The sequence below is a fragment of the Sylvia atricapilla genome, chromosome 2 (genome assembly GCF_009819655.1).
Source record: "Sylvia atricapilla isolate bSylAtr1 chromosome 2, bSylAtr1.pri, whole genome shotgun sequence".
NCBI lineage: Eukaryota > Metazoa > Chordata > Aves > Passeriformes > Sylviidae > Sylvia > Sylvia atricapilla.
In genome coordinates this window covers 48,550,746-48,576,518 of record NC_089141.1, presented here as the reverse complement: position 1 = coordinate 48,576,518, position 25,773 = coordinate 48,550,746, and the positions used below count along the sequence as shown (strand labels likewise).

Sequence of the window (25,773 nt, the reverse complement as noted above, 5' to 3'; positions counted from 1 at the left end):
TTTGAAAGACATGTGGATGTGGCATTTAGGGACATCATTTATTGGCGGACTTGGCAGTGTTAGGTTAATGGTTGGATTCAATGATCTTACAGGTTCTTTTCAATTGAAATGATCTTATGATTCTATACATATCTGTACTTTGTGCTGCAACTAACAGTAAATTAGTAGCTGCCATAGTGCAGATAGAGAACTGAAGCTTTGAAGAATCACATTCATGTCTGCACAAATATTTTCCTACCTATCTTATCCATTTTGGATGTCAAAGGGAATTGCTATTACCCAAGTACTTATCGTGCAGAAGTGATGACCTGTTTCTTACCCTGCCCATTTGAGTCAGAGAAAGATGTCCTTAAATTCATCCTTTCAAGGAAGGGTCTCCAGCTCTCAAGTTGAACAGGAGACCAGCAGTGTGTCTTCAGAATTATGAACACTTTTCCCAATGGAAATTTTAAAATCACTACAGAAGTCTAGGGGTCAAGAATGATAATGTGGTTTTTGTGTGTTTTTAAAGTAACTGTATTCCAGTCAGGCTGTATCTCTCATGGCACGGAGAAGCAGGAGTTTATAAAGAGACTGCTAGTGCATTAACTCCTTGTAAGGAACTGAAAACAGAGACTTGAGTCCTGTTGTGTTTTGTGCTAGCCAAGACCAGAGCTGCATATGGTTTTGGAAGCCATCACCATTTCCACATATAAAAAGTATTGGAGTATCTAATTAACAGCAGTTTTTGCATTCTGTGGCTGAGGAGTTTTATGAGACCCCTCTCCATTTTCCATCCTCAAAGCCATTCAGATCTGCTCACTGTGTGACACTGGTCTCTAACAAGACTCAGAGGCTCTCCCACTGGGCATCTCCCTCTCCCTGCTGCTATTCCAGGCCTTCCCATTCACAGTCCACCAGTCTCATGACAGAAGGTGCACTTGGTGCTGGATCACAAAGCTACCAGGCCAAACCTTGCAGTGCAAGGCCATTTCCCAGCTGGCTCCTGCAAATGGCAGACCCCACGGGGACACCCTGTACTGTCACCATGTCCCCCCCTTCTCCAGGTCAAGCTGCTGCCTGTGGCTAAAAGACAACCAAGCCAAACGCTGCAACTAGCACTGCAAGCACTGAAAGGGGAAAGCACCTCTGCCAGTAATTGAGAACCAGACAACACCATTCAAGTTGTGCTACAGGGATAAAATAAGAATTTCTTTTGCTCAGTGTAAGAAATTCCATAGGTCTGTCGCAGGTATCAAGCTACTTTATGGCCCATCAGAAACTATCACGGACTCCAGAGAACAAAAGCTGCAGCAATGGACTGCTGCCATTTAGGATACCATCAATCCAGGAGATAAAAGTTATTTGGCCCCAAGAAGACAGTCTCCTGGAAAAGGTAGTCACCAGGAACTGATTTAAGTCTGCAAAGTGCCTATAGCCATTCACAAAGTTGAGCAACAACATTATTCAAAAATTATCTATTATTCAAAGACATAAAAAGGAGTGAAACTTGCATTTATTTTCAGCATGTTCAAGTCTCCAAATACACAGCTATGAGACTCAACTGGCAATAATATGAGCATCCCTTATGGATTAAACCTGTCTTAAATTAACAATATGAAAATTTTCTATTTGTCATTTTTGTAATTTTCACTAGAATGCCCCTGGTGTTAGACAAAAGAGTTTCTGTAAGGAAGAATTTCCACAATTTCTACCATCTTAAAAAATAAGTCAAAATTCATCATCATCCAGAAGAGAGTAATTTCTTTAGAAGAAATAGGGAAAATGAACAGGAAAAATTTCATTTTTGTTTTAAACATGGTATAACTGCAAGAACCAACTAGATACATTTCAAAAAGAATCAACAGTATAAGTGCTATTTATTAAACCTTTTTGCTGACACATCAAGTTTATTACTTGGCAAATTTTATCATAGGCTTAAGCCCTAACTATGTAGTCAACATAAATGCATATCTATTTCCTTAAAGAATATTTATCCAGAAAAAACTTTGTATTATCCATCTCAACTATGTTTTTCCTGAAAAGGTTTATCAGAACTAAAATGGAGCTTTCTGTTCTTCTCTGCATCACTTCGAGCAGACAAATAGGAATTTAAATAGCAAATCAAGCTGTAAAATTTTGGTTATCTGGGAGCAGGACTTCCTTGATTTCTTTTGTTTGAGTTGTTTCACTCTGAATAAATAATCAAGTATTGTGGCTAGAACATACAAACAAGAGAGACTTGGCAGACTCTGCTTTCACATATAGGGCACTCACATGACAGACCCGGGTTCAAGACCTTGCTCTGAATGAAGGAAAGGAGCAATTTCAGCTCAAGTCTTCCACATGAGGGTCAGCACTTTAGCCACTGGCTATTTTTGTGATTCAGAAGAGCAAGGCTCTTTTTTATTGGCATGATGTATGAAAACATTTAATTTCACTGCTATGTTGAATAGAATGAACTTTTAAAGCCAGTACTCAATACAGCTCTGAATAAAACCTCAAATGCTGTATCAGTTACATTCAGAAGAAAGTATCTATTTTAGATATTATCTTAGTTATTTTTATAGGAATACCTGCTTAATTGAGCTGTATTTTGCTCAGCTTTGCATATGCTACATTTAAGTACATTTAAACCCCTAATAAAATCATATTTCAGTTATACAATGCCTACTTCTCTCAAACTTTCCAAGTAACGTTTAAAGTCTCACACTGTCTACATTTGCAGCTTACCTGTGAGAAACAGCTCCCCAGGCACCGTGTTTGTTCGTTAGTATGTTGAGTATCTTCTGTTTCAGCTGGTTGGCCGTGACGTGGTCTCGATGCTTGGCAGCACTGATGAGGTGATCACACATCTTCTCCTCCTCCCTCCGGTCAGCAGCATACTGAGCACACTGTGACTGGCAATGAAAGAACATCCACTTCATTAAAGACAGGCCACTTTTCATTGCCCTAAAATTATTATTTATTAAACCAGCTGAATATGAAAAGAACTCATTAAAGTACTTTTTGGAAGAGTAGGACGTGCCATTTGTCCTTGCTTCTTCCAGGACAGGGTTAATTTTTACAGTAGCCAGGAGGGAAGCATGTCCAAATCCTAGTGTTATTTGATACTATCTCATGTCACTTCCCAGGGGCAGGAGTAAGGGAGACTCTCTCTCTGGTCTGGGAGAGAATGTCGCAGGCGAAAAGGCCCAGTATTGTTTCACTTACTGTGTAAACCATTTGTTTATTTTATACCTTCTGTTATCAATATTGTTGCTGTTACTGTTCTCTTTCTTATCTGATTGTTGTTTCCAGTAAATTGTTCTTATCTCAACTCATGATTTTCATCTCCTGTGCCTCCAGTTCTCAACCCCACCATAGAAGGGAAGCAGTCAAACAGTGTCTCATTTAGGAGAGTCTTGGTGAGGACACTGAATTTTTCTGTGGCACTATTTCTTGATCATGACACCATTAAATTGAAATATTCTACTACTATATATTATCCATGAAAAAGCACTCAGAACATGTAAAAATTGAAATACCAAGGGCAAACACAACAGAATTGCAATTAACAAAATTAAGCCATACATCTCGGTGTGTGTATGTGCATGGCCATGGAGATGCCTTCAAAGTTTGCCTTTCTTTTGTAAATATTTCATGTGTTCTCAGGTATAAACAACATCTTTAACACAGACAGGATAATATACAAGAAAAAATATGCGCACTGTTTTTGATTTTTATAATATGTTAACACCTAAAATTAAAAACTTATTTGATTATTTTATTACTACAGATGCTAAATAAAAAAACGAGTATATTTTCTATGTCATACCACAACATGCACAATTTTAATAACATACTACCAATTCTAAAAACCCTAATAGATAAAAAACCCACTCATCCTTTAAACTGAAAAAGATCTAGTATTTTCAGTATTTTCATTTTCTAGTATCATGTGCCCTTTAAGAGAAAACTGCCTCCAAAAGAAATGCTGTAGTTCTTGACCTTCACGTGAATGTTTCTAAATTGCTAGAATTCTATTGTGTATTTTTGTTTTGATAGGTCCTTTCTTTATGTATAGCAACATTTTTCCATTTTTTACTCAAAATCATGCTAAGTTCAAACTCAATTTCTCCTCGTAAAAATTCTTTCAAAATGTCTAAAAAAAGGGAATGGAGCCAGAGTAATTAAAAAAAAAATCCACTAAAAGTCTAATTTTCTAGATATAAATTACAAAGGCTAAAATATTCTCAGAATATCTAATTTTAAAAATACCTTTTATGACACATTTTTTTGCACTTACAGTTTTTGTGCACCATTTCAGAGCATTTAGCCAACACTCAATACTGTAATAGTGCTGAATGGAAACCAATTTTCTAGTATTCAAAAGAGTAATTAAAATTAAGTTAACCTCATACTTTATATTTTATTCTTAATATTTCTGCACGCTACCTTTTTTGTACAGATCACATTAGCATTCAGTAAGATTTTAACAATGGTCTTTCTATTGTGTTTACAATCATCATTTCAAGTAATCTGTGTGGGAAAGAAGAATGGTTACACTAATTCATAAAGGGTTAATTCATTTTCCAATTTATCTTCTTGTACAGGGAGGCACCAATTAGTACAATGATCTGCCTTAGTAATGAGGTTAATATTTCACCAGCTCATTGGACAGTAAAATTAAATTTTCATTTTTCTTCCTGAACAATTACAAAGGTTAACAAAATGAAAGTTAACTGTGAAGTATCCATTCTGGGATGAATTTTCCCGGTTGTGACTACAACTGGAGTCACAGAATAAAACTTAGATGTTGGTCCATGGCTTATGAGACAGACAGTAACTTGGTGCAGCTTGGGACAAATAATTTCACCCATAATGATTCAATTAAAGTTTAAAGGGCAGAAATAAAATAAAATAACCATGAACTTCTCTAGATGAGAGCAATGACTAACATGTACTAAACCCCAGAACATATACCTATACAGTTTATTAAAACAAAATGACAGATATACAATCATGTACCAGAAAACTACCAGAAATCTCTTTGTCCCTACTGCTTTCAAGAAGGATGAATAATAAAATATTCAGTTATATTCCCATCATTATTAAAGACAATATATAAAGCATTCTTTCAGACTTTAATCATCATTTTTTTTAAGTACTCGTGAATTTCACATTAAAAGAGTCTATATTTTAAAATTTTTGCAGATTTAAACTTACTCACCTAAAATGTGTACCTCAGTCTTTTCCTACAACAAATGTCATGAGAATTTTCATATATGAAAAATGTGTTGGTTTCTTTACCAGACAATAAGACAGACTTGAGGCTAGTCCTTTAGGGAATTTAGTTAATATTCTAAATCCTATTTGCTAACAGAAGCTGGAAGTTAATTGAATATTCTCATTTTGTCTAGAGTTCTGACAGATCTTATACCTCAATGTATTCTTCAAAGAGCAGATAACTCAGTCTTCCATTGTCATCTTAGGTTACTGCATGATGCTCTGATAGATATCAAATGTTATTTATTGTTGAGGCAATATGAAACTTCACTCTGACATTCACTTAATTGTAAACGCAATTTTATCTATGTTCAAAATATCCAGTATAAGCTTGGTAATAAAGTTGTTGCAATCCCATATGACAAGTGTCTGCTGTCTGCTCTGACAAAATGAAGTAAAGGTTAGGTGTATTCAAAATGACAACAGATATCTCTGTGTCTCACAGTTCTCAGCTAGGTCAAGGAGCACAAAAAACTAGTACATCAAAGTGCACATTTAAGAGAGCTGTTTCAAGGAGATAAGAACCTCATCAAAAACTAAGATTACTGGATCCTATTTCTAGCCACCAGGTGCTTGCTGACATTTTCTGACAGATTAATAAATTGATATAGCTATTTATTATCATCAATACCAAGTCTGTCGATCTCAATCCTAATGCTAGGTCACTTGAGCAGTAAAAGATGTGAAACTATATGCCTGCACATATATACCTACATCTACACAAATGTATGCAAACACAAAGCAGGTTTGGAAATGATAAAAAACAGTGATGAAACGTATGAAATACCATAAAAATGCAAACCCATATTTGACAAAGTGATGTCAAAAATGAAGTTTTAAATTTACTCCATGACTTCTGCATGATTTTTTTAATAGGAATAAAATTAATGCCGTATAAACAAATGAAAACATATTAAACTGTAAACATTTTAAAAACAGGGGATTTAACATTTGGATCACTTTCAAGCAACGTAATTTTAATTGTATACGTCCCACTCATTGATGAAAAAGCAATTGAGTGTTGACTCCTTTTCAGAATAACAATTATAGACATTTAAGAGTTATGGGAGTCAGTTGCTCTGTTACATCTTCCAATACTGAATCTTACTGTCAATAGTTAATGATTTCTAACTACCAAGAAACATATGAAGTATTGTATTTCACTATATAAAAAGTATTCTAAAGTGCTCCAATATTCAAAATGTTTGAAGAAAATGACCTTAAAATATTAAATCTGTTCAACAAAACATTTCTTCATCTTATTTTTTGAGACGTACCTTAAGTGTATAATTGCTTTGCATTTTTATTAAACTCATACATTCTGTTGTAAATAATCAACAAAAAAGATTAATAAGGTGACTTGCATTACTATTTTCAATAAATCAGGAAAGTTCTTTGTGAACCAAAGGGTCTACCATATCAGATTAGACATTCTGATTAAGGTATTTCTTCAAGCTGTAAATGCTTTTACGATTTCAGTGACTAGATGAGAAATTAAACCCATTCCTTGTGCTTGACATTTACCAAAGCTTCTAAAAACCAGTTTTGAAATGCTTTCAATGTAAATTTCTTCCTTGGAAGAAAAAAAAAATCTTTATTGCATGGAATTACAGTCTAGGTGACAACTGAGTGAAAACAGAGAACCAGAAATGCACCAGCTCACAGGCTTACCTCAAACTCAGCATGCTTGTGGACATCTTCAGCTCTTTGTCGGTTCAAAATAAATTCTGCTTCATTTGCAACACGCACTATATGGTCTTTCATTGCATGACACAATAATCTAAAATAAGAAAAATCAGAATTAGCCTTTTTATTTGATGTACTTCAAAAAAAGTATTTCAGCAGACTTACTTGCAGTGGAAAGTCAATGAAACTTCTGCAATTAAAATTTCAAATTAGTTGAAATAAAACAATTTTATCCAAATTTTTCTGCATTGTGAAAGCACATAGAAATCACATTAAACGGACAAAAAGTTTTCCATTTATTATTGAAGGAAAAAGTTCTTTATGGAAGAATATATTTTGAGTATATTTTTAACAGCAACCCAATATGAATATTTACTATCATTTAAAAATCTAGAAAATTGCTTAAACTCTTATTTGCACCATTAAAAACATTTAATAGAGCTATTTCAATTTCAGTCTTAAAAAGTCATAACTGAGAATTTTAAATTCTATTAAAATTCAAAATAATATCAATATCTCTAATATATCTCTTAAAACACTAGAGTGAAAAGTGCATCACTTTTCCATGTTTTCAAGGTATCAGAAATAGACAAATCTTACTCAAAAAGGAGTAAGACATGCCAAGCAGCCACATTAACTTAAGACTTTTGTAAAGACCACAAAATATCATGAGGTGCATAACAAAATTGCATAACATAAGCAGAAACAACACTGTGTTGTTAAAAATGCTCACATGTTTTTGAGGAGCAAAAATGGAACCAACTGCTTTCTTGTCCCTATAGTCCATATCTAGGCTTGACCATTATACTAAAAATTACTCTGCTCTTCTTATGAACAGGACAGAAATCTCTTTCAGGATGCAATGAGCTGACAGGTCTGTTTAGGATCTGGAAGAGCCATTTCTTTTTCTGTGAAAGTAGAACATGGTCTGGGATTTTCCTTCTTGTAGCATCAGGGAAAGAATTTCAGAGTTTCTTATATAAGGCTATGAAATTTCTAGCAAATTCAACCATAAGTTGGTGTTCAGTGTTTAGAAGCATCACAAGTAAATTATTAGAAATTAAAGTCATGATTACTAGACCTTACACCTGTAAATGCAAAGATCTGAACTCTATTCTTGGTGTGTTCTACCATTGGTGAAGGAAGGAAATCACTAACCCTGAACTAATATTTAATATATGCGTACGGTAAGGCCCTATAAATGCTGGGGCCTCTGTTTTAGAGATGAAGACAAAAAAACTTGGATGAAGATTTCACAGTGGATACTCATGGTTTCAATAACCCTTTTTATTGTATCTAACCCTTTTCTATTTTTAAAGTAAAAAAATTTTGGCCAATTATAAGCTGAAAGACTAAAGTTGCCTATGCTGTAGTCTTCAAATTTAGCCTGATTTTTTTTTAATTTACCCTGAGAGAAGATATGTTTCAGTATTTTATAACTGTTAAAAGTTCCAATTTTTACTGTTAGGATGTAAGTGTAGGACTGTCCTCAGGTATGGATTAGGAATGAACATTAGTGGATTTCAAGAAGATGGGGACAGATTCTTCCATGGTGCCCAGCAACAAGACAAGGAGCAGTGGGCACAAAGTGGACCACAGGAAGCTCCAGCTGAATATGAGGAAAAATGTCTTTACTTTGTGGGTAACAGAGCACTGCAACAGGGTGCCCAGAGAGGTTGTGGAGTCTCCTGTCCTGGAGAAATCAAAAGCCATCTGGCCACAATCCTGTCCAACCTGGGATATCTCACTATTAGCTCAATTGTGATTTGCCAGTTGCTTTATGCACTCTCACATATCTATCAATTGCTGCATTTTCTTCTAGAAAAAGATGAAAAACTGTTTGTATTATCATTAACAAATAAGGATTATCACAAAAGTGAGGCCACACCCTCTTAAAAGTGAATCATGAATTAAATAATATGGTATCAGTGTGTGGTAATAAGGGGCTGTGATTCACTTACCATAGGTGCTTGCATGCACCTAAGGTAGAACCTCAAACACTAGGTAAACTGTGTTTTTCCATCTAGAAGACCATTAATAGCCATGCTAGTCCTAAAATCACTTGAGAGAAAGACAGACTTGGAAAAAAGGAAAGGTGAAAATCCAGGTCATCATTTAAAAAACTTGTTTGGCTACAAAAGAAGCCTTGACCTGGATGTTTTGATTTGCAAGTGCAAGAATGCAGGGCTGAAAACAGAAGCATAATAAATTAAAGCAGATAAACGTGTCATCACTGAGAGGCAGTGACTACAAGGTTGCAGAAGTGATGTCTCACAAAGGTTTTTTGCAAAGGTACTTGCTTCTGTTCTTGCTCTACTTGTTAAAGGAAACTTACCTTTTGAACTTCAAAAGCTGTATTAAAAATAATTTTTGGTTTTTTTTTTTTTTTAGTTTTAATTGAAAGCTACCATGTATTCTCAAACTATATTCCTACTAAGTAAAAGGTGGCAAAAGTGTTTACTGGATTAAATCAGAGCCAGCTAAATCTGATTGAAAATTAGATCCATATAGACACAGCACTACTCAATGTACTGTCTTAACTAATTTATACTTGATGAACAAGCATGATAATGTTGCCATCCTTTGAATACTAACCAATTTATCTAAACCCTGAATAATTCCATCATATGCATGACATAAGATTACGAAAAAAAAAAAAAAAAAAAAAAAAGGGAAACCTCCAACTTTTTGGTTTAAGAAAAAGTAACGACAACTTCTTTAGGATTCTAAAAGGAAATAAGAAATTAGTCAGAAAAAATCTCAAATCAGGAGAAATTTTACCCTCAGTAGCATCAAAGGTTTCCAGTACCTTAAAAAAGTTAAAAATCTCCCTTCACACGCTACAAGAGAAAAGAACAAGGATCTCTAGGACAGCAAATTCACTCCTTCATTGCAACAGGCAGCTTTAATAAACTTCCTTTAGCTCATAAAAAGCATTTTCACTAAATCTACTTCATGAAATGTGTTTTCACTATATAAAACTGCGATTGAGCTACTTGTACTTGAAACTGTGTTTGAGTTACTCCCACACAACTTTGGAAGGTTTTCTGAAGCTTAAAACCCTTTTCCTCTCCAATCCAAATATATCCTTCAGCAGTTTTTACTGTCTCATTTTACACAAAACCTGCCCTCAGGTTTACACAATTCTTCCTTCTGATATTTTATATATTCCTATTTATTATGCTAAGTAAACCAAATCTCTGATTTTTCTTGTATACAGTTGGTAAGGGAAGTTTTATTAACATCATAATTTGATTTTACCTTTTCTGCAAGTGCATACCCAAAACTGACAGCAGTATTCTAGAAAAATTCTGGCCACTATTTACATAGTAACATTAATGCTGCCTTATTTCAATGGAAATACCCTTTCTGATGAAATTCTAGAATTTTTGTTTTGTTTTGGTTTTTTTTCCTAGTCCTGTATTCCGTGATTTTGCACAAGAAAATGTCAGTGATTGATTGGTCTTTTAACTCCTCAGATATTTCCAGAAGATGCATGCATTTTCTAGCATATATTTTCAAGAATATGAACTCCATGTACTGTTAGATTATAAAATATTTATTTAGTACACTGTATGTTACACTATATAACATTTATACTAATGCAGGTTGAAACTCACCAAGTATAACCTGATTGATATTTCTGTCATCTGCCCAACTAGATTTCCCATCCAAAGTTTTTTACAGAGCATTCTCTTTTTTTGGGGAAAAAGTCTATCCTCTGTACCCTTCCCTAACCATCATCCTGTACTGGAGTGACCAATCTCACTGAGAAGAACCTTGAGGCACAAGAATGCATATATACTTGATATACAAAGCGTTGATCTAAAATTTGAGAGCTTTCCAATTTTTACTCTCGGGGAAAAAAACCCCGAGTTCTTCAGTGAGATCTCTTTTTCATGGCGACTGAGTTATACCTGCTGTTTTTATTCACCCTTGTGAATCCTCATCCTGTTTTAGCAAGCACCACCCTCAACAGACCTAGTAGCTACATTAATGTTGAGACAGTGCGAAATCAGGCCTCCTGGACATACTTAAAAATTTCTACGTAAGTAATAATTTAAAAAGGACTAAGGAGTTTTATGTGAAGTTTCACCACAGGCTTCCTGTACTTTTTATTCTCATTTCCAATAATTATGATTTACAAAAAAACCCCCAAAACAAAAACACCACCACCAACGAAAAAAACTCACAAACAAATAAACAAACAAGCCTTGAGTAAAAAAACTAAAAAAAGCCTTGAGTAAAAAAAAAAAAAAAAAAAAAAAAAAAAAAATTAACCTTGAAAAATGTTTGGCATTATCCTCTGTGACCATTACTTCAGTTACACTGCTGAAATTCCCACCAGTATTGAAGACAACTGCCATACGAGCTGATCTCAACCAAGAACTGATGACCAGCAAAAATCTTATCTCCTCTTTATGTGGTATTCTCTATTTACTGCATAAGTAGAGATTAAACATGACCCAACTTACGATTACTTTTCACCCAGACAAGCTTGATTTATATAAATGCCCACAAATTTACAAACCACTGTTAAAGTTTCTTTACTAGGAAATAGGTTTGACTTGGTTTTAGACTGAATCAATAGACTTTCAGTGGAGAATCCACCAATAAAGTAGTCTGAAATCACTTGTGCCTCATATCCTTCTACAGAGAAATGAGCTTTCTCTTCAGATAACTGTGGAGTTTTCAGCTGAAGATATGGAAAAAACTCTACTTAAAATGAGTTGGTACTTCACAATAAGCATGACAAGGCTTAAATATCTGTAGGAATAAATGGTGGGGTCTCCTTAACCTGAAAATGGAAGAATCTCAGACTTATGAGCAAAACCAGGCTGAGAGCAAGTTTCAGGACATGACTATTCATAAATATGATTTATTTGTAAATATTGCTTGGGAGTGGATAAGATGTTATTTTAAATTCATGTATCTAGCTTTACAGAATTCTGTCCTTAGCAAAGTCAGTTTAGAATTCCAGAGTGCTTACAGGTTAAAGGAAGTTGTAAAAAAGTATGTGTAACCAATCAGAGGTACTTGTTTTACAGATAATGGAGTTTAAAAAGGCTGGATTGTGGAGTACTAAGTTCCACTAAGTTATTTAGATAAATAGCCAGTGCCTGAGAGAACTTTTTTAGAGTTTTGGAAATTGAGATGGTGATAAGACTATACATAAACTGTATTAGAAACCTGCAAAAACATAAAGTGCTTGCAACACATCTAAATGTGGACTGGGGGGCTATTTGTACACCTATTAGAACTGAAGGATGAAAATCTTTATCTCACTAACTATCCTAAACTGGCTTTGCTATCCTGCAGTCATTTGTTCCTAATAATAATCTCAACACAGAGTGAAAGTGCTCATATCTTTTACATTGCTAGACAAAACGATTGAGCATATGTTACCCAGTCTTTCCTTTATTTGACACAAACTAAAAACTCAGATCATTCCCAAACAACAATTTTCAAAAAAGATTACCAAATGAACATTTGTTATATTTTAGCTAAGGTCTTGCTTCCTTTACTCATTCCTGAAGTTCTGCCAGCTCACATGTCCAGGGAAGCAGATGTTTCTCTGACTTACTTTCATCATATGCCCATAGCTTTATTTAAAAAAAAAAAAAAAAAAACAACAAAAACAACCAAACCAAACCAAAAAAAAACCCACAAAAAACAAAAACAAAAACCAAAACCAAAAAAAAAAAAAAACAACCAAAAAAAAACAAAAAAAAACCCCCAAAAAAACAAAAAAAACCAAAAAACACCAAAAAACACACCAAAAACCACAACCTGGAAATGTGCCATGTTTTCATCAAACAGTTGTTTTGACAATTATTACTCTTAATGGCATGCATAAAAAATGAAACCTATCATTGCACTTGGTATCTGCAATAGGATACTTCATAAACTAGTCTAACTGGAAGAATTTGAAGTTCCACAAAATGCAGTACTGCTATGAATACTTTGAAAGTAAATTTCTATAAACTTTGCAAAGAAATGTCTAACGCAGAGGTCTCATTTCTTGCAAGGCAGCAATGACGAAGAATTCTCTAAGGAAAAGTCTGAAATTATAGCATGCAAACACTGGCTATTCAACTACAACATAAGCATATTGACAAGACAAATTTCATAGAGGGTAACTATAATTGTTTCAGAAATGTCACAGAAGCTGTAACAGATTCAATGACACTCAGAGATAGCTACAAAGAATCTGTTCCACTCCCCATAAAGCCTTGCTATTTGGCAGAAGAACTTTCCAAATCAAGAGGAATCTGTCTCTTTGTAATAGTGACTACCAGCAAACATCCATGATGAGCAGTTACAACTGAGTTAGACTTTATCTCAGTATCGGCCTCAGCTTTGAGATAAGGCTTGATCAGGCAATGTTAGAAGGGGAAAGGATCCCTCAAAACCTCTAGCAGATCTAAGAGCTATAGTTGAACTGACCCCACAAGTACACAGACGGTTACCACAACAATGCACACTTTGTTTAACACAAACTACTTGTCTGGAGGTAAGACAAAGAGAGCTCTGGTAAGGAATATGACATTATGAAGAAGCACATCTAAACAAGGGACACAAGCTCACATTTTAGCTGTAGTAGAAATACAGACATTCAGTGCTCACTTTTACAGAAGTATCTATGATAGGAATCCTCTACTAAAGGAAGATGACATCTAGGATAAATTTCCCTAAAATGGCCGTACACAGTTAATAAAGGATTCCTCCAATGACAAAAATGAGGATGACAATAAAGCAGCAGAATTTGGTTTTTATACCTGCCAAAGACAGAATAATCAAACCTTCACTCTCAGTTATGGTTTCTAAGTTCTATTGGTTCCCCAGTGCTATTTTCAGACTGTATTTGTGTATATTAGATTTTGCACATCAGACCAGAATCTTTTGCAAGTGGTAGCCTTGAGCTCCATATGGTCTGATGACCCAATATCTTGCCTTCCTGGATGATTCAGGTCCCCATTCTGTCCCCATTCTGTAATCAAGATCATTATCAAAACAGAAACAAGGAACAGCATACATTTTAGACCCTACTACTAAATCACTTATATGAGAGCTATTAAGAGACCCAACTGCAGATACCCATCATAAATCAAATATGGCAACTGGCACTATAGATGCACTTTTTAACACATCCCTGAACATTTAAGTATTGCAGACAGTGAATAATGGCTGTGAAGTAATTTTTCACAATCCAAACACATCAGAACTGCCAAACTGCAACAGAGGATGTCCAAAAGAAAATTTGATGCAGTTATCCCACAATCCCACTTAAACAAGAGTTAACAAAAGTTAACAAGAAAGCCTACAAGTCTTTATGAGTCTCCTTCCAGGACAGAATCAACAATTCATCAAAATTTGAAGAAACACTGATTTCCAGACTATTTAAACATTCTGTGATTTTTTTCAAAATATTTCAACAAAACAAGTTTTAAAAGAAAATGGTTTCTCATGAATTTTAAGTATGCTCAGAGGTCCATACAGGTGGATATGCTAAAATATATAGTTTCATGGCCATAGGCAGAAAGCACACTTAGGTACAGAGATGGAATTACAGGAGCAAAGTTTGCAATTTTAAATATGAGAATAAATACAGGCTCATGTTGCCTTAAATTTCTATTAGGATTAGACTAGTTCTATTTAAAATTAAGAAATTATGTAAAAATTAAAGGAAAATATTTAAATGAAAGGAACAAGATCATCTCTTTAAAGAGGTGAGTGTTGTGAAAGCATAATGAGGGAAGGAAATGGATGATGAGGATAGCAATTCAGCTTTGAAAGATTAACAGATCATGACCCATAAAATCCATCTCTTAGGCAGAATAGATCCCTAAGATATTCTGCTTTTCAAAACCATCAAACTAATGTACAACCAATTAACCACAAACCGTGGATCTTATTAGAGTAGTAAGTCTTCTATCTATTTAGCTGTCCATTCATTCAGAATTCAGAGTTCTAAGTGATGCATGAGTATTGTGAGACCTTTCCAGTGTCAAGATAAATGATGTTCATTGTTACTCCTATGACTGCAAATCTCATTGTTTTATCTTTTTTATCATAGAAAGCAAGCAGGTTGGCCATAAATAGTTAAGGTTTTGTAAATCCATGTTGATGGTTCTCAATTACCTTCTCTTCCATGCAGCCAGAATGTGTTCCAAAAGGACTTGCTATGGAGTCTTCCAAGGGCCAGAAGAAAAAATGACAAGCTTTTCTTTGGATTTTGAGGACCATTTTTGAGGACCAAGATGGGTGCAATATATGCCTTTCTCCAGGTAACCTGCCCCAATTTCCTTGACTTGTTGGATCGGTGATCAGCCTTGCAAAGATACTCACATCCATCAGATGTACCCCATCAGGTATCATGGGTTTGTGTGGGATAAGCTGTCTCAAGGAATTCTTGACTCAAACCTTATCCACGCTTGGTAGATGTCCTTCTTGGACCCTTTCACTAAAGACAGAGTCTTGATAAAATTTAATGAAGACTGAGAAAAATAAGGCATTGAGCATCTCAGTCATCATCTGTGACTAAATCATCCACCCCATTCAAAAACAAGATATTTCCCTTGGTCATCTTAAAAATGAAGCTCTTCTTGTCCTTGATATTTCTTCCAAGTTTCATTTCCAGCTGACTACTGGTCTTCCTGACAATATTCCTTATATGCCCGTGCTTCTAAACTCCTCCTTTCTAGCCAGCTTCTAGTTCCACCTCCTGTGTACTCTTTTTTGCATCAGAGCTCTGCGATAATTTCTTTTGATGGCTGAACCACTCTCTTGCTACATTTTTTCCTGTTCCTGCACTTGGATAATGCTGTACTTTAAAGCCTGACACTTTTTAGAGATACCTTGACACACACATTTTTTTCCCATGGGATCCTACTGACCAGTTTCCTGAATAGGCTAAAATTTGCAATCTTGGAATCTGTATTCTGCTACTCTCAATCCTCACTTCCCTTAGGGCCTTGAACACCACTGTTTCATGGCAAGTACAGCCAAAGGTGCCATTAATGAATCACATTCCAAACTAATTCTTGCTTACTGGTAAATGACAGATCCTGCTGTTATTTAACAGTAAGCAAGAACTGGAACAGAATCCACTCATCCTGTACCTAGAAGTCATTCCCAGCACTCTTCAGTAATTGTCTTCCCTACATGCACCTGAACTTGTACTTACAGAGGTTGTCATGCAGGTCTAAGACCCTCATGAGGAATAAAGTTTGTGATCCAAATACTTCAAGGTGTTTAGAGAATGCTTCTTCCTTTCACTCACTCTGAAAGAGTGGTCTGTAACACCACCATGACTCTCCTCTGGACTCTCCTCTCACCCTGTCCTGTATGCTATCAATCAGACTATCTTCCATCCCATTGAAGAACTTCAAAAATCTGAACTGCTTCTTCACAGAGAGGGCAACACTCCCTCCTAGCTTTCTCTGGCTACCTTTTCCAAGGAAACACTTGCAGCACTTCTCTCACGTAGGGCAGGCTGACCCACCAAATCTTATTAATTCCTTCCAATGATGTCATAGTTCTGTGATTGCATGTGGAGTAATTTCTACTCCTAGTTTCCCAAGATGTATGCATTTGTATACATATTTACTAGAGGTGGGTGCTCTTATCTCTTGTTTTTGTCAGAGAGTAGCAATTTTTCTTTTGACCTCATCCATCACTACTCCGCTTAAATGTGGGCCTTAGTCTCCCTCACATATCATTCCTAAAGAAGTCTTTTCATGTTTCCTTTCACACCCAACATTGCAGATGCATCCAGCTCTAAAATTATGAAGCCTGCTTATGTGTACAACCCAATGTAAATGTGAAATCCTAATTAAGCTGCTGTCAGTGAAGCTCTTGGCATGTGTGATCCCCTCAACATCACACATTCATAGCAGGAGACTGATTAAATAGAAGCATGAAGTTCAAGATCATAACCAAGATGTCACTAAATCTTTCAGGTGCATTACATACCTTGAAAGAATTAATTTAAATCTGTAGTCAGATCTCTTGTTACACTAAAAGCTGTTACAACAGTCCTATTTTTAGAAAGCTGTATCAGTGTTTCTGTATTGAGTTCCAAAAATACATTAAGAGCTTCCTAAAAACCCATTATCTATACCAAAAACCCCAGAAATACAATAAAACAACCAATTTGAAATGAAAATGCAGTTTGTTAAAGTAACAGGAATATAGATGTAATTGTTTACACTACACCTAAACTGAAATATTTTAAGAACGCTTTTAATACATTCAAAGATACAAAAGTCACTTAAGTTATTTAAAGAAGAAATAACAAGAGTTAAGTACTCAGAAAATCACCTTATATCATCCATATATTGAGAAATAGATGTCTAACTAAAGATATTAAAACTGTGGAGTTCTGCATTACATCTAAATATTTTCATCCACATTCAAAAGAAAAATCTTTCTCAAAACTTCTGATTTATTTCCCAGATCTCTCAAAATCTTACCCAGAAAGTCCTTCAAAATATTCTTAGTCTTCATTTTGCTTTTAATAATTTAAAATTCAATCATTATTGCACAGTGATTATATGCAATTTTACATCCCATTAACCCTGCTTTGTTTTAATTATAAAGATCCTTTGTTAGATTCCTTTAAATGATCCAGTTTATAATTTCAGGTTATCCTAGGGAGCACTTTAATTCAGCTTCACATTCATCAACTGTTTATGTCCTGTTAATTGTTGACAACTGCACAATTGCATTCTCTAGCTATGATTGATGAATTGCATTCACAAGTTTAGCTGTTAAGCAGAATAAATATTTATAACAATTTTCAGTTAAAGGATTGTTATCTTTGTCCCCAAAAGGGTAAATTAAAAACAAACGGGCTGATTGCAAAGATGAGCATTCCAGTAACGTACACACACTTATTCAGAAACACTTTTCTGGGAAAAGGGTAGGGAGGAACATGTGTCCAAGGGCAGTCTGATTAGACATTCCTATGACTGGACTAAAGGAGTGATTATTAAATGCTACTTATTTTTAGAAGTCATGGTTAGAGAGGATTAGAAGGTCCACTGGTACCTTAAAACCTGACTGCTAAAAATATGCAGATATAGGACTCATTCAGAATGGTCATTTTATCAATAGTGAGTATGCAATAATATTTGACCTCATTATCCTGGCTGAGAAAATAAAAGAAGGGTCCAAATAGTATTGCATATCACTATCCAAGAACATAAGCTTACTATAATTATTTAGTCTGTTGCTAGGTAATATTTCTTGTACAAGGTGCAGTACATGACCCATCCAGGTGAGCCCTATTATGGTGTAAAAACTCATATATGAACTTCATGGCAAGAAGAATTTACAATGGAGAGATTTATATTTTCTACTGCTATATAACACTATAACTTCAGTGTGCACAGAGAATCCAGAAGAATTTAACACACCCTTTTTTTTTAATACTCACTCCTATATTTCTATACTCTGACATTTTCTAAATTTCATTTCAAATAAATGCATGATTAGCCACCAAAATATCAGCTAGGCAAAAAAATATCCTATAAAAAAGAGAAGACTTGATACTTGGGTAATGAGATATCATTGCTGAAAAAAAGAAATCACACATAAAATGACAACATTTCTTTAAATAGGTATATTGCTAGGTTTTTTTTTTTTTTTTAGCTGCACCTAAAAAAATGTGTAGATTCAAATGGATTTAATGTATTAGCCAATAAAAATCAGACATATTGCATAAGTGGTTTTGTTTGTCTTGAGTACTCTTCTACCAGAAGCGCCAAAGAGTCTCCCTTCGCTGCCCAGCTTGCTGGCTGGAAGTACAGAGAAACAATGCCCAGAGCAGAACAAATAGAATTAACTGATAGAAAATTTCATAAAAAATTTCAAAATCAAGGAAGCTTTTATAAACATGTGTGGTTTGCAGGAGTCAAATTGGAAGGGAAATTCTAGACAAAATAATCATGAAATTATAGTGTTGAGAAGTACATCTGTAAAATGAATGCTGTGCTCCTAAAACAGATGGAGCAGCAGATGGTTTTACAGATTGGGCTCCCTGGACTGTCTGGGTAAAACAACCTTTCTGCTCTGGAGAATGGTGGTTCAATTCTCAAATAACCCTAAACTTATATACAGTTCAAGGGAATTCTATTTCCTTCTGTCAATAAACAAAATTTTCAGAATTTACACACTTACAAATTAAATATTTACTATATAAAGTATCAATACAATAAATTTCATAATTAACACAGCCTTTTCACAATCTTTTTTGAACAGATGGTGAGAAGTATTATCACCCAATGGAATAAATGCAAAATGACTACTTGTTCAAAAGCTTTGAAATTCATTACCTTCCTTCATTGATGAGCTCAATAAATGCAAGTCCTGCATTCTTCTGAATAGAATTTTGCCATTCCTAAGAAGGTAAAACATAACATGATCAAAACCCAAGGATTTTAAACCACATTTTTGAAGCTGACCCTGGTGACTTCCTAAGGAGATTGAATTTAGGCAGAACTTAATTCCACCCCCAACCACCCTCCACCAAAAGAATGATCTTGTAATTTAAAAACTGTAATTCATTCAGATTTTCAAATAAATTTTAGGTGGTCATGTCTTCTGTTTCACCTTTAAGCAAGCTTTAGTTTCCTTGTCCTGAGAATATGAAAACACATCTTGTTTCTCTAGTTCATGCAGTTTCCCAAGGAACATTAGTGCAACAAAGTACCTTCTTCACCTTGCTTCACTGCTCCAAGGTGCACATTTTATTATAAAGGAAAGCCAATAATCTGTGTAAAATCCACCCTCCCGGAGTTCAATTTTTCTTCTTTCTGACTATAAGTGGAAAAAAAACCCAGCCTATGATAACAAACTAATTTTTAAAAAATTCTTTTACTGTTACCACGGATTTCCAAGATGAAATTTCAAAGAAATTTAAGCCACCTAACTGATATTAAATTTAACAGGATTTTACTCCATATAACACTTAGTTAAAGGGAAGTTTCACAATGCATCACAAATAGCTTTTGCCATACAACCCACTCCCTCCATCACATCAAGAATTCTGATAATTGAAATGAAAAAGGGTTAATCTCTCCCTCTAAACAAATAAAGGTTGTATTCTTTTACAACAATTCCTTAAAAATTCTCTTTATAAGCAAGTCACATTTCCTCTGCATCGTAATGAAAAACAAAACAAAGCAACATTAGCTGAGTTACAGTTCACGGAGAGATTTCCTAGACTGACCTCATGTTGTCAGTGGGTAGAGGGTTACAGTTACAGAACTATCCAATTTACATTCAATTTTTTTTAAGAGTAAAACTCAGGCAGAAATTCACAATTTTTGTTTTCTAGTATGAGTGAAAAAATTATGGCTTTGCATAGATAAGGAAATTTTCTCAAAGAATAGCTATGAAATCTAGTCACTTATCAGCAAAGTGTTCCTTACTGATTATATGAAAATTCACAGTTTTGACCAAGTCACACGTCTCAAAAACACCCAACAACAACAATCTAATACTCATGATTGGTTTTATAAAAGGCAAGCTATTAAAATACCCAAATAATGAACATACTCTTGACCCATGCCTGTTCAGATAACTCCTGGTTAAGGAAGACAGAGTATCAGGACTCAAGCCTCTAGTTTATAAGCTAGAAAACCATTGTAACAGGTACTTTCTTCAGTGATGTTGATTTTGTTATGTTTCAAATCCAGTAACTGAAGCTAATGATATCACTTTAGGAAGCAGATAAATCATCTGTAGAGTAGAAAATCACTCTTAGAAACTAAGAATGAAAAAATTCAGTTACCTGAGCATAGATAGGCACCTTGAGATATTTTAAGAAACAAAAGTCTGGGTTAGAGATAGTGTTCAAAGTGTAGCATTTTTGATTTTTTTTATCAGAGCCTTTTACTGAACACTATAAAAACCACTATTAGCATTTTCTTTTGAGATGATTTTCTGCACCACAGCTGCTATGACTTTGCAGTCAGGAAAGAAGAACTGGTATGACTACAAATCAGGAAAGAAGTAGAAAAGAGAGAAGATAAAGGAATAAAGACTTCCTAAGACAGATTGAAGAAAGCATGTTAATTGAATTTTTAGAAAGGAACAGGTGGTCTACCTATGTCTGCAAAAGCCCAAAACATTCTTGCAAGTATTTTGTCAAGTCTTCCTGTTCAGTGCAAATATCTCAGATTCTGCAGGACATCAAAAATGGCTAACTGGATTTTATGTGAGATATCTTAAATTGCCGAAAAAGCCAGTAAGAAGAGATCTATATGGAAACAATCAAATCTCTTCTTATATTTCCATAGGTGGAAAATCTCATCATTATCCGAAGTAATTATTTGTGATAAAAATGTTTGAAACTTGCCCAACTATCTACCCAAAACTAGTTAAAAACATAATGATGCAGAACCAGAAAGACACTAGGATTCATGGTTCATGCACTGTTTTACTACAAAGCAGCTGCTACAAGATTTATTAAAGACTCTCAATCCTCCGTTAGTCCACAATTAAGGGAATAATCATTACTGCCACAATTTCCTCTCACTTTCAGGCATAATATAACATACCAGATTCATGATCCTGTGAGATGACCTCTGTATGTGAAGAGGCACCCGGTTTTTTTTTTTCCATTTTGCTTTTTAAAAAATAGATTGAAAATACCATTTTTCAATGCCAGCATTACAGTTGCCTTTGCCATGGCCATTCATGTCATCCCGTGTACTTTAAGAACTGGATTAAGATGTGGAGCAATTTTGTTTATATTTGGAATCCTTGGATTCCAAAGGAATCTTTTTCAACCCCAAAATGCAAGAAGCTGAAAAACAAACACCAAATGAAATAGACGCAGGGACAGTAGCTGGATTTATGCTACAGCCAAGTGGAATCACAGCATAGTCATTTGGTTATTAGCAGCTAAGTGCTTGAATGACTCGACTACCTCTCATGTGGTTTTGGTGTAGCTCATATCACAAATCTTCTGAGCCTTAAAACAACAGCTTGCAGCCTTTTCCATGTCTCAAAAACTTTGGCAATTAAATACTGAAGTAACAGAAGCCTTTTACAAAATCATGTCTGAGACAACTAATTCTATACAAGAATGCATGGATCTTTCTTTCCTTGGGCCTCCTGCTTGGTAGGGCAGTGGGGGTGACTCAGAACAAGGTGGGGTGCAGAAGACTCAGAGGCTGTCTAACACTGACAGTGTTCAAGAATGATGACATCACTTTTTTGTACTAAAAATAGAGTGAAAACTTAGTTTCTAACTTTATTGATAAATAAATTAAAAAATTGTTTTCGTACATAATCACTAAACATTATGACTTTAGACATTCAGTTCAATTACTTCTACTATGGCTTTGTTGTAAATAATTTATATTATGAAAAATTATATTAAATTCTATTAATAGAAAATGTACTAAATTATTAAAATAATGGAAATTGCCACCTTCCTGTCCCCACTTAACTTCTCCTCCTAATCTATTCTGTCATTGCTTGAAAAGTGTCATTGCATAAAGAATGCATCAGTACCATCTCCCTGAAAGAAGATTCAGGCTGAAAACTGTTACGAAACTCTTCAGGCGGAGGACAGGAAATGAATAAAACAGTATAGATACTACTTGAAATTCAGTTGGTTTTCTTATAAAACATGCTGTACATTCATTTACTGTCTGATACCATTACAATTTTTACTTTCAAGTTTATTTTCCAAGTCCTCTTTCTTTAAAATTCTCCAATCTCAAGTACACATACAAAAAAAGAAAAAAGGAAAAAACAGTCCAGGCATCTTAAATTTATAACAGAAAATTTGCACTGGAAGAAAGTAGTGGAGAGGTGAAAAAGGAAAAACTAGATTTGGCATGTTAAGAATTTCTTTTAGTTTATAATATATTTCTTTCCAAATAATCTTTTGCTTAAAATTTTTAAATTTTTATTCATCATGTCTACAACATGTCTTTAAAAAAATCTTGTGATAATGCAGTATAGTTATTTAAAAAAGGAATAATGATTTTTAGAGTTCTGCCACCCTTTCCACTTTCTGCAAGGAAGTCTAAATTTGTGTCAAATTTCAAGTTTCTCAAAGAAGTGCAGTTACTGAATGGACAGATGTCTGGTGTAGTAATCATCCTACAATTCTCCTGGAACTACAGCTGATACTGTGTCTTCATTGTGTCTTCACTGGACTTCTCTCTTCTGCATGTCTTTAATTGATCTGAAGTTAATTTTTTTTTGTCATACTGAACATTTAGTGAATTTTCTAGTCTAAGACATTGATAACTCAGTCAACACCTCAATTATTTGATCACTACACTGTAATTAAAACCTTTTGAGACAGATGAAATTCTGTTATACCAAGTTTCTTCTTTCTAGATCCCTGAATGTATTTGGTAGAAAATCTTGTATGGAGCTGAAAAAGTGATAGCTTTCATCTGGAGAAGGAAATGGAAACTATAAAAATGTGTTTGCAATTTACAACACATATGTAATTTAGCTTGGTTTTGAACTCCATGTTGTGGAGTTACCTCCTAAAATCACCAATAACTTCTTATCCAAAAATCACCAATAACTTGCTTTGCTTCATTTAGGAGGAAATGCTCAAAAGAAATGTTACACGATGTAAGAAATGTTTTGTGGGGTTTTTTTATGGCAGAAAACCATGTTCATTAAAAGCAGGTAAAAGCAAGTAAAAACAGAAAAACTGATTTCAAGACACAGTCTCGTAAATTTTTGAGGTGGTTATTCTGTTTTTAAGATCATGGAACTGTCCCTACCAGTCCTAGAAGAATTTACCTAAAGATTTTGGAGTCTGAAAACCTTGCATTATTGCTTGGAATAAGAATCAGATCTAAGAATTCCAGTAACACTGCCTGTATACTTCTCTCACACTCACATATGTACCACTGATAGAGGATAAATGAAATATACTTTTGGATTACTATTTCAATAAATTTGGGATCAATTTTAGGCTCTTGTAATTGGCTATCCATTTTAAAAGTGGCTTTTCCCACAATAAGCAAGTTGCAGAATGACTGACGACATCCTCCTGGAAGGAAAAATCTGTAAGTATTGGAATGCTCTTGGCCTCTGGCCAAATCCCAGGAAGAAGAATGTGAAACTTTCATAACACTATTTACGTGAATATGAATTTAATAAAACAAAGGTAATAGAAAGCTTTAGATTACAGCTTTACAAGACCACAGTCTCATTCTTCCTCTATTTTTTTGACTCTAAATAATATGTTAATTTTTTGCTTTCTTGGAAACACACAGACCCATTGCCCTTCTGATCACCTGTGGTAATTGCCCAATTTATCATGAAAATGAAGTCAAGCATTCCCAGAGGAACATTTCATTAGTGTCTTGGAAGAAAAAAGAAAAAAAAATCCACAACTGCAAAAACATTTATATTATTCCAACAACACTAGGGAAATGGCTAAATTTATTTAGAAAATTAACATTCATAATCTTGTAAAATTTCTGCATATCTTCTAATACAGATAGAAGATATTTTCTACAAGATACACATATCTCCACAACTTCTAGAGCTTACTTCCTGACTGGAAAAATATTTTTTCAATTAAGAGATGCTAAAATTATTATTAGCAACATGTATGCAATGTATGGCAATTAACCAGTCCACTTTTTACTCTTTGATGTTATAGATAACTATTTGAGATCTTCCCAATACCAATCAATCAATCTTTGAATGTACAGAAAAGTACTCCTCATATTGTCTTCATTACAGTGAAGCCCTCGAAAACTATGGTATAATTAGTATTAATGATGGGCTTCAGTAATGAGCTTTCTCTCCTTTCTCAGCCCTTTAAGAAATACCAACTGACTCTGACTTTCCAGGTATTTCTTCCTGATCTAAGACCCTCCTCAATTGTGTAGGCAACTTTATAGAAAAGTGAGGGGAAGACACCTTGCCACATTAAATACAGAGAAGCTGATTCCTAGAGTTTTCTAATTCTGCCTGTTTTGCTGTGAATCCAGAAGTTGTTCAGATCAGCATCTCACTGGTGAGTGTTCTTTGACATTATTTTGAAAAAACTACTCTGACAAGGACAAGCAAGAGAAAGGACCAGAATATCTGCTACAGGATAAAAAAAAAAAGAAAAAATCCTGCTTATTACTAAAAGCAAAACACAGAATTAGTTTCCTGAATGTATGGGAATCTGTAAGGACACCTCACAGAATGATGAAGAAAGTAAAATCGCTCAACAAGTAGGAAAGAATATACTAATGGTTTCCATTTGAAAGTTAAATTATCAGAAGCAGATGGCCAAGAGATGAAGACAGATTGGGCTGGGAGACATTCCACACATGGACAATGCAAGAAAATTCTCAGATACACTTTAAGGGTATATTAAAAAAAAAAAAAAAAAAAAAAGTAATGAAAAAATATCATCTTTTGGAAAATAGTTTTCCAGATCATTTACCAGATCTCCTTGAAGCAGGTAAGAAATGCTGAGGGGGGGAAAAAAATCTAAAAAAGCCCCACAAAAATCCCTCTTCCCAGCAAAACAGTTAATTTTAGAGAAAAATACCCCAAAACATATAGAGGGAAAATTTTTTGGCTTCTCCTGTAGGTTATACTAGAATTAATTTTGGAACTTACATTGTGTATAACAACTTATTTGTGTATAGGCCATGCTGTGGATTATGAAGAGCCCAAAATCAACATTAAAACCTAAGTATGTATTTAAGCCATACCATATTTTATACTGCTTAAGGACACAGCAGAAATATTGCTTCCCTCTTGATGGACCTTTATGTAGTCCAAATAGGATAAGAATATTATAGAAAGTACTTGCTTCATCTACAAAGATATAAGTTATTG

General features: G+C 34.6%; 1 protein-coding gene across 1 annotated transcript in view; it reads right to left on the bottom strand.

The window, feature by feature from the left end:
* NBEA (neurobeachin) overlaps positions 1 to 25,773 on the bottom strand; it is a 456,143-nt gene that overhangs the window by 215,351 nt on the left and 215,019 nt on the right. Inside the window, exons 35-37 of the mRNA XM_066313167.1 lie at positions 19,272 to 19,336; positions 6,919 to 7,027; positions 2,713 to 2,879 (exon numbers count right to left, since the gene is read on the bottom strand). Coding sequence (XP_066169264.1) covers positions 2,713 to 2,879; positions 6,919 to 7,027; positions 19,272 to 19,336 — 341 coding nt within the window. The remainder of the gene's footprint in view (positions 1 to 2,712; positions 2,880 to 6,918; positions 7,028 to 19,271; positions 19,337 to 25,773) is intronic.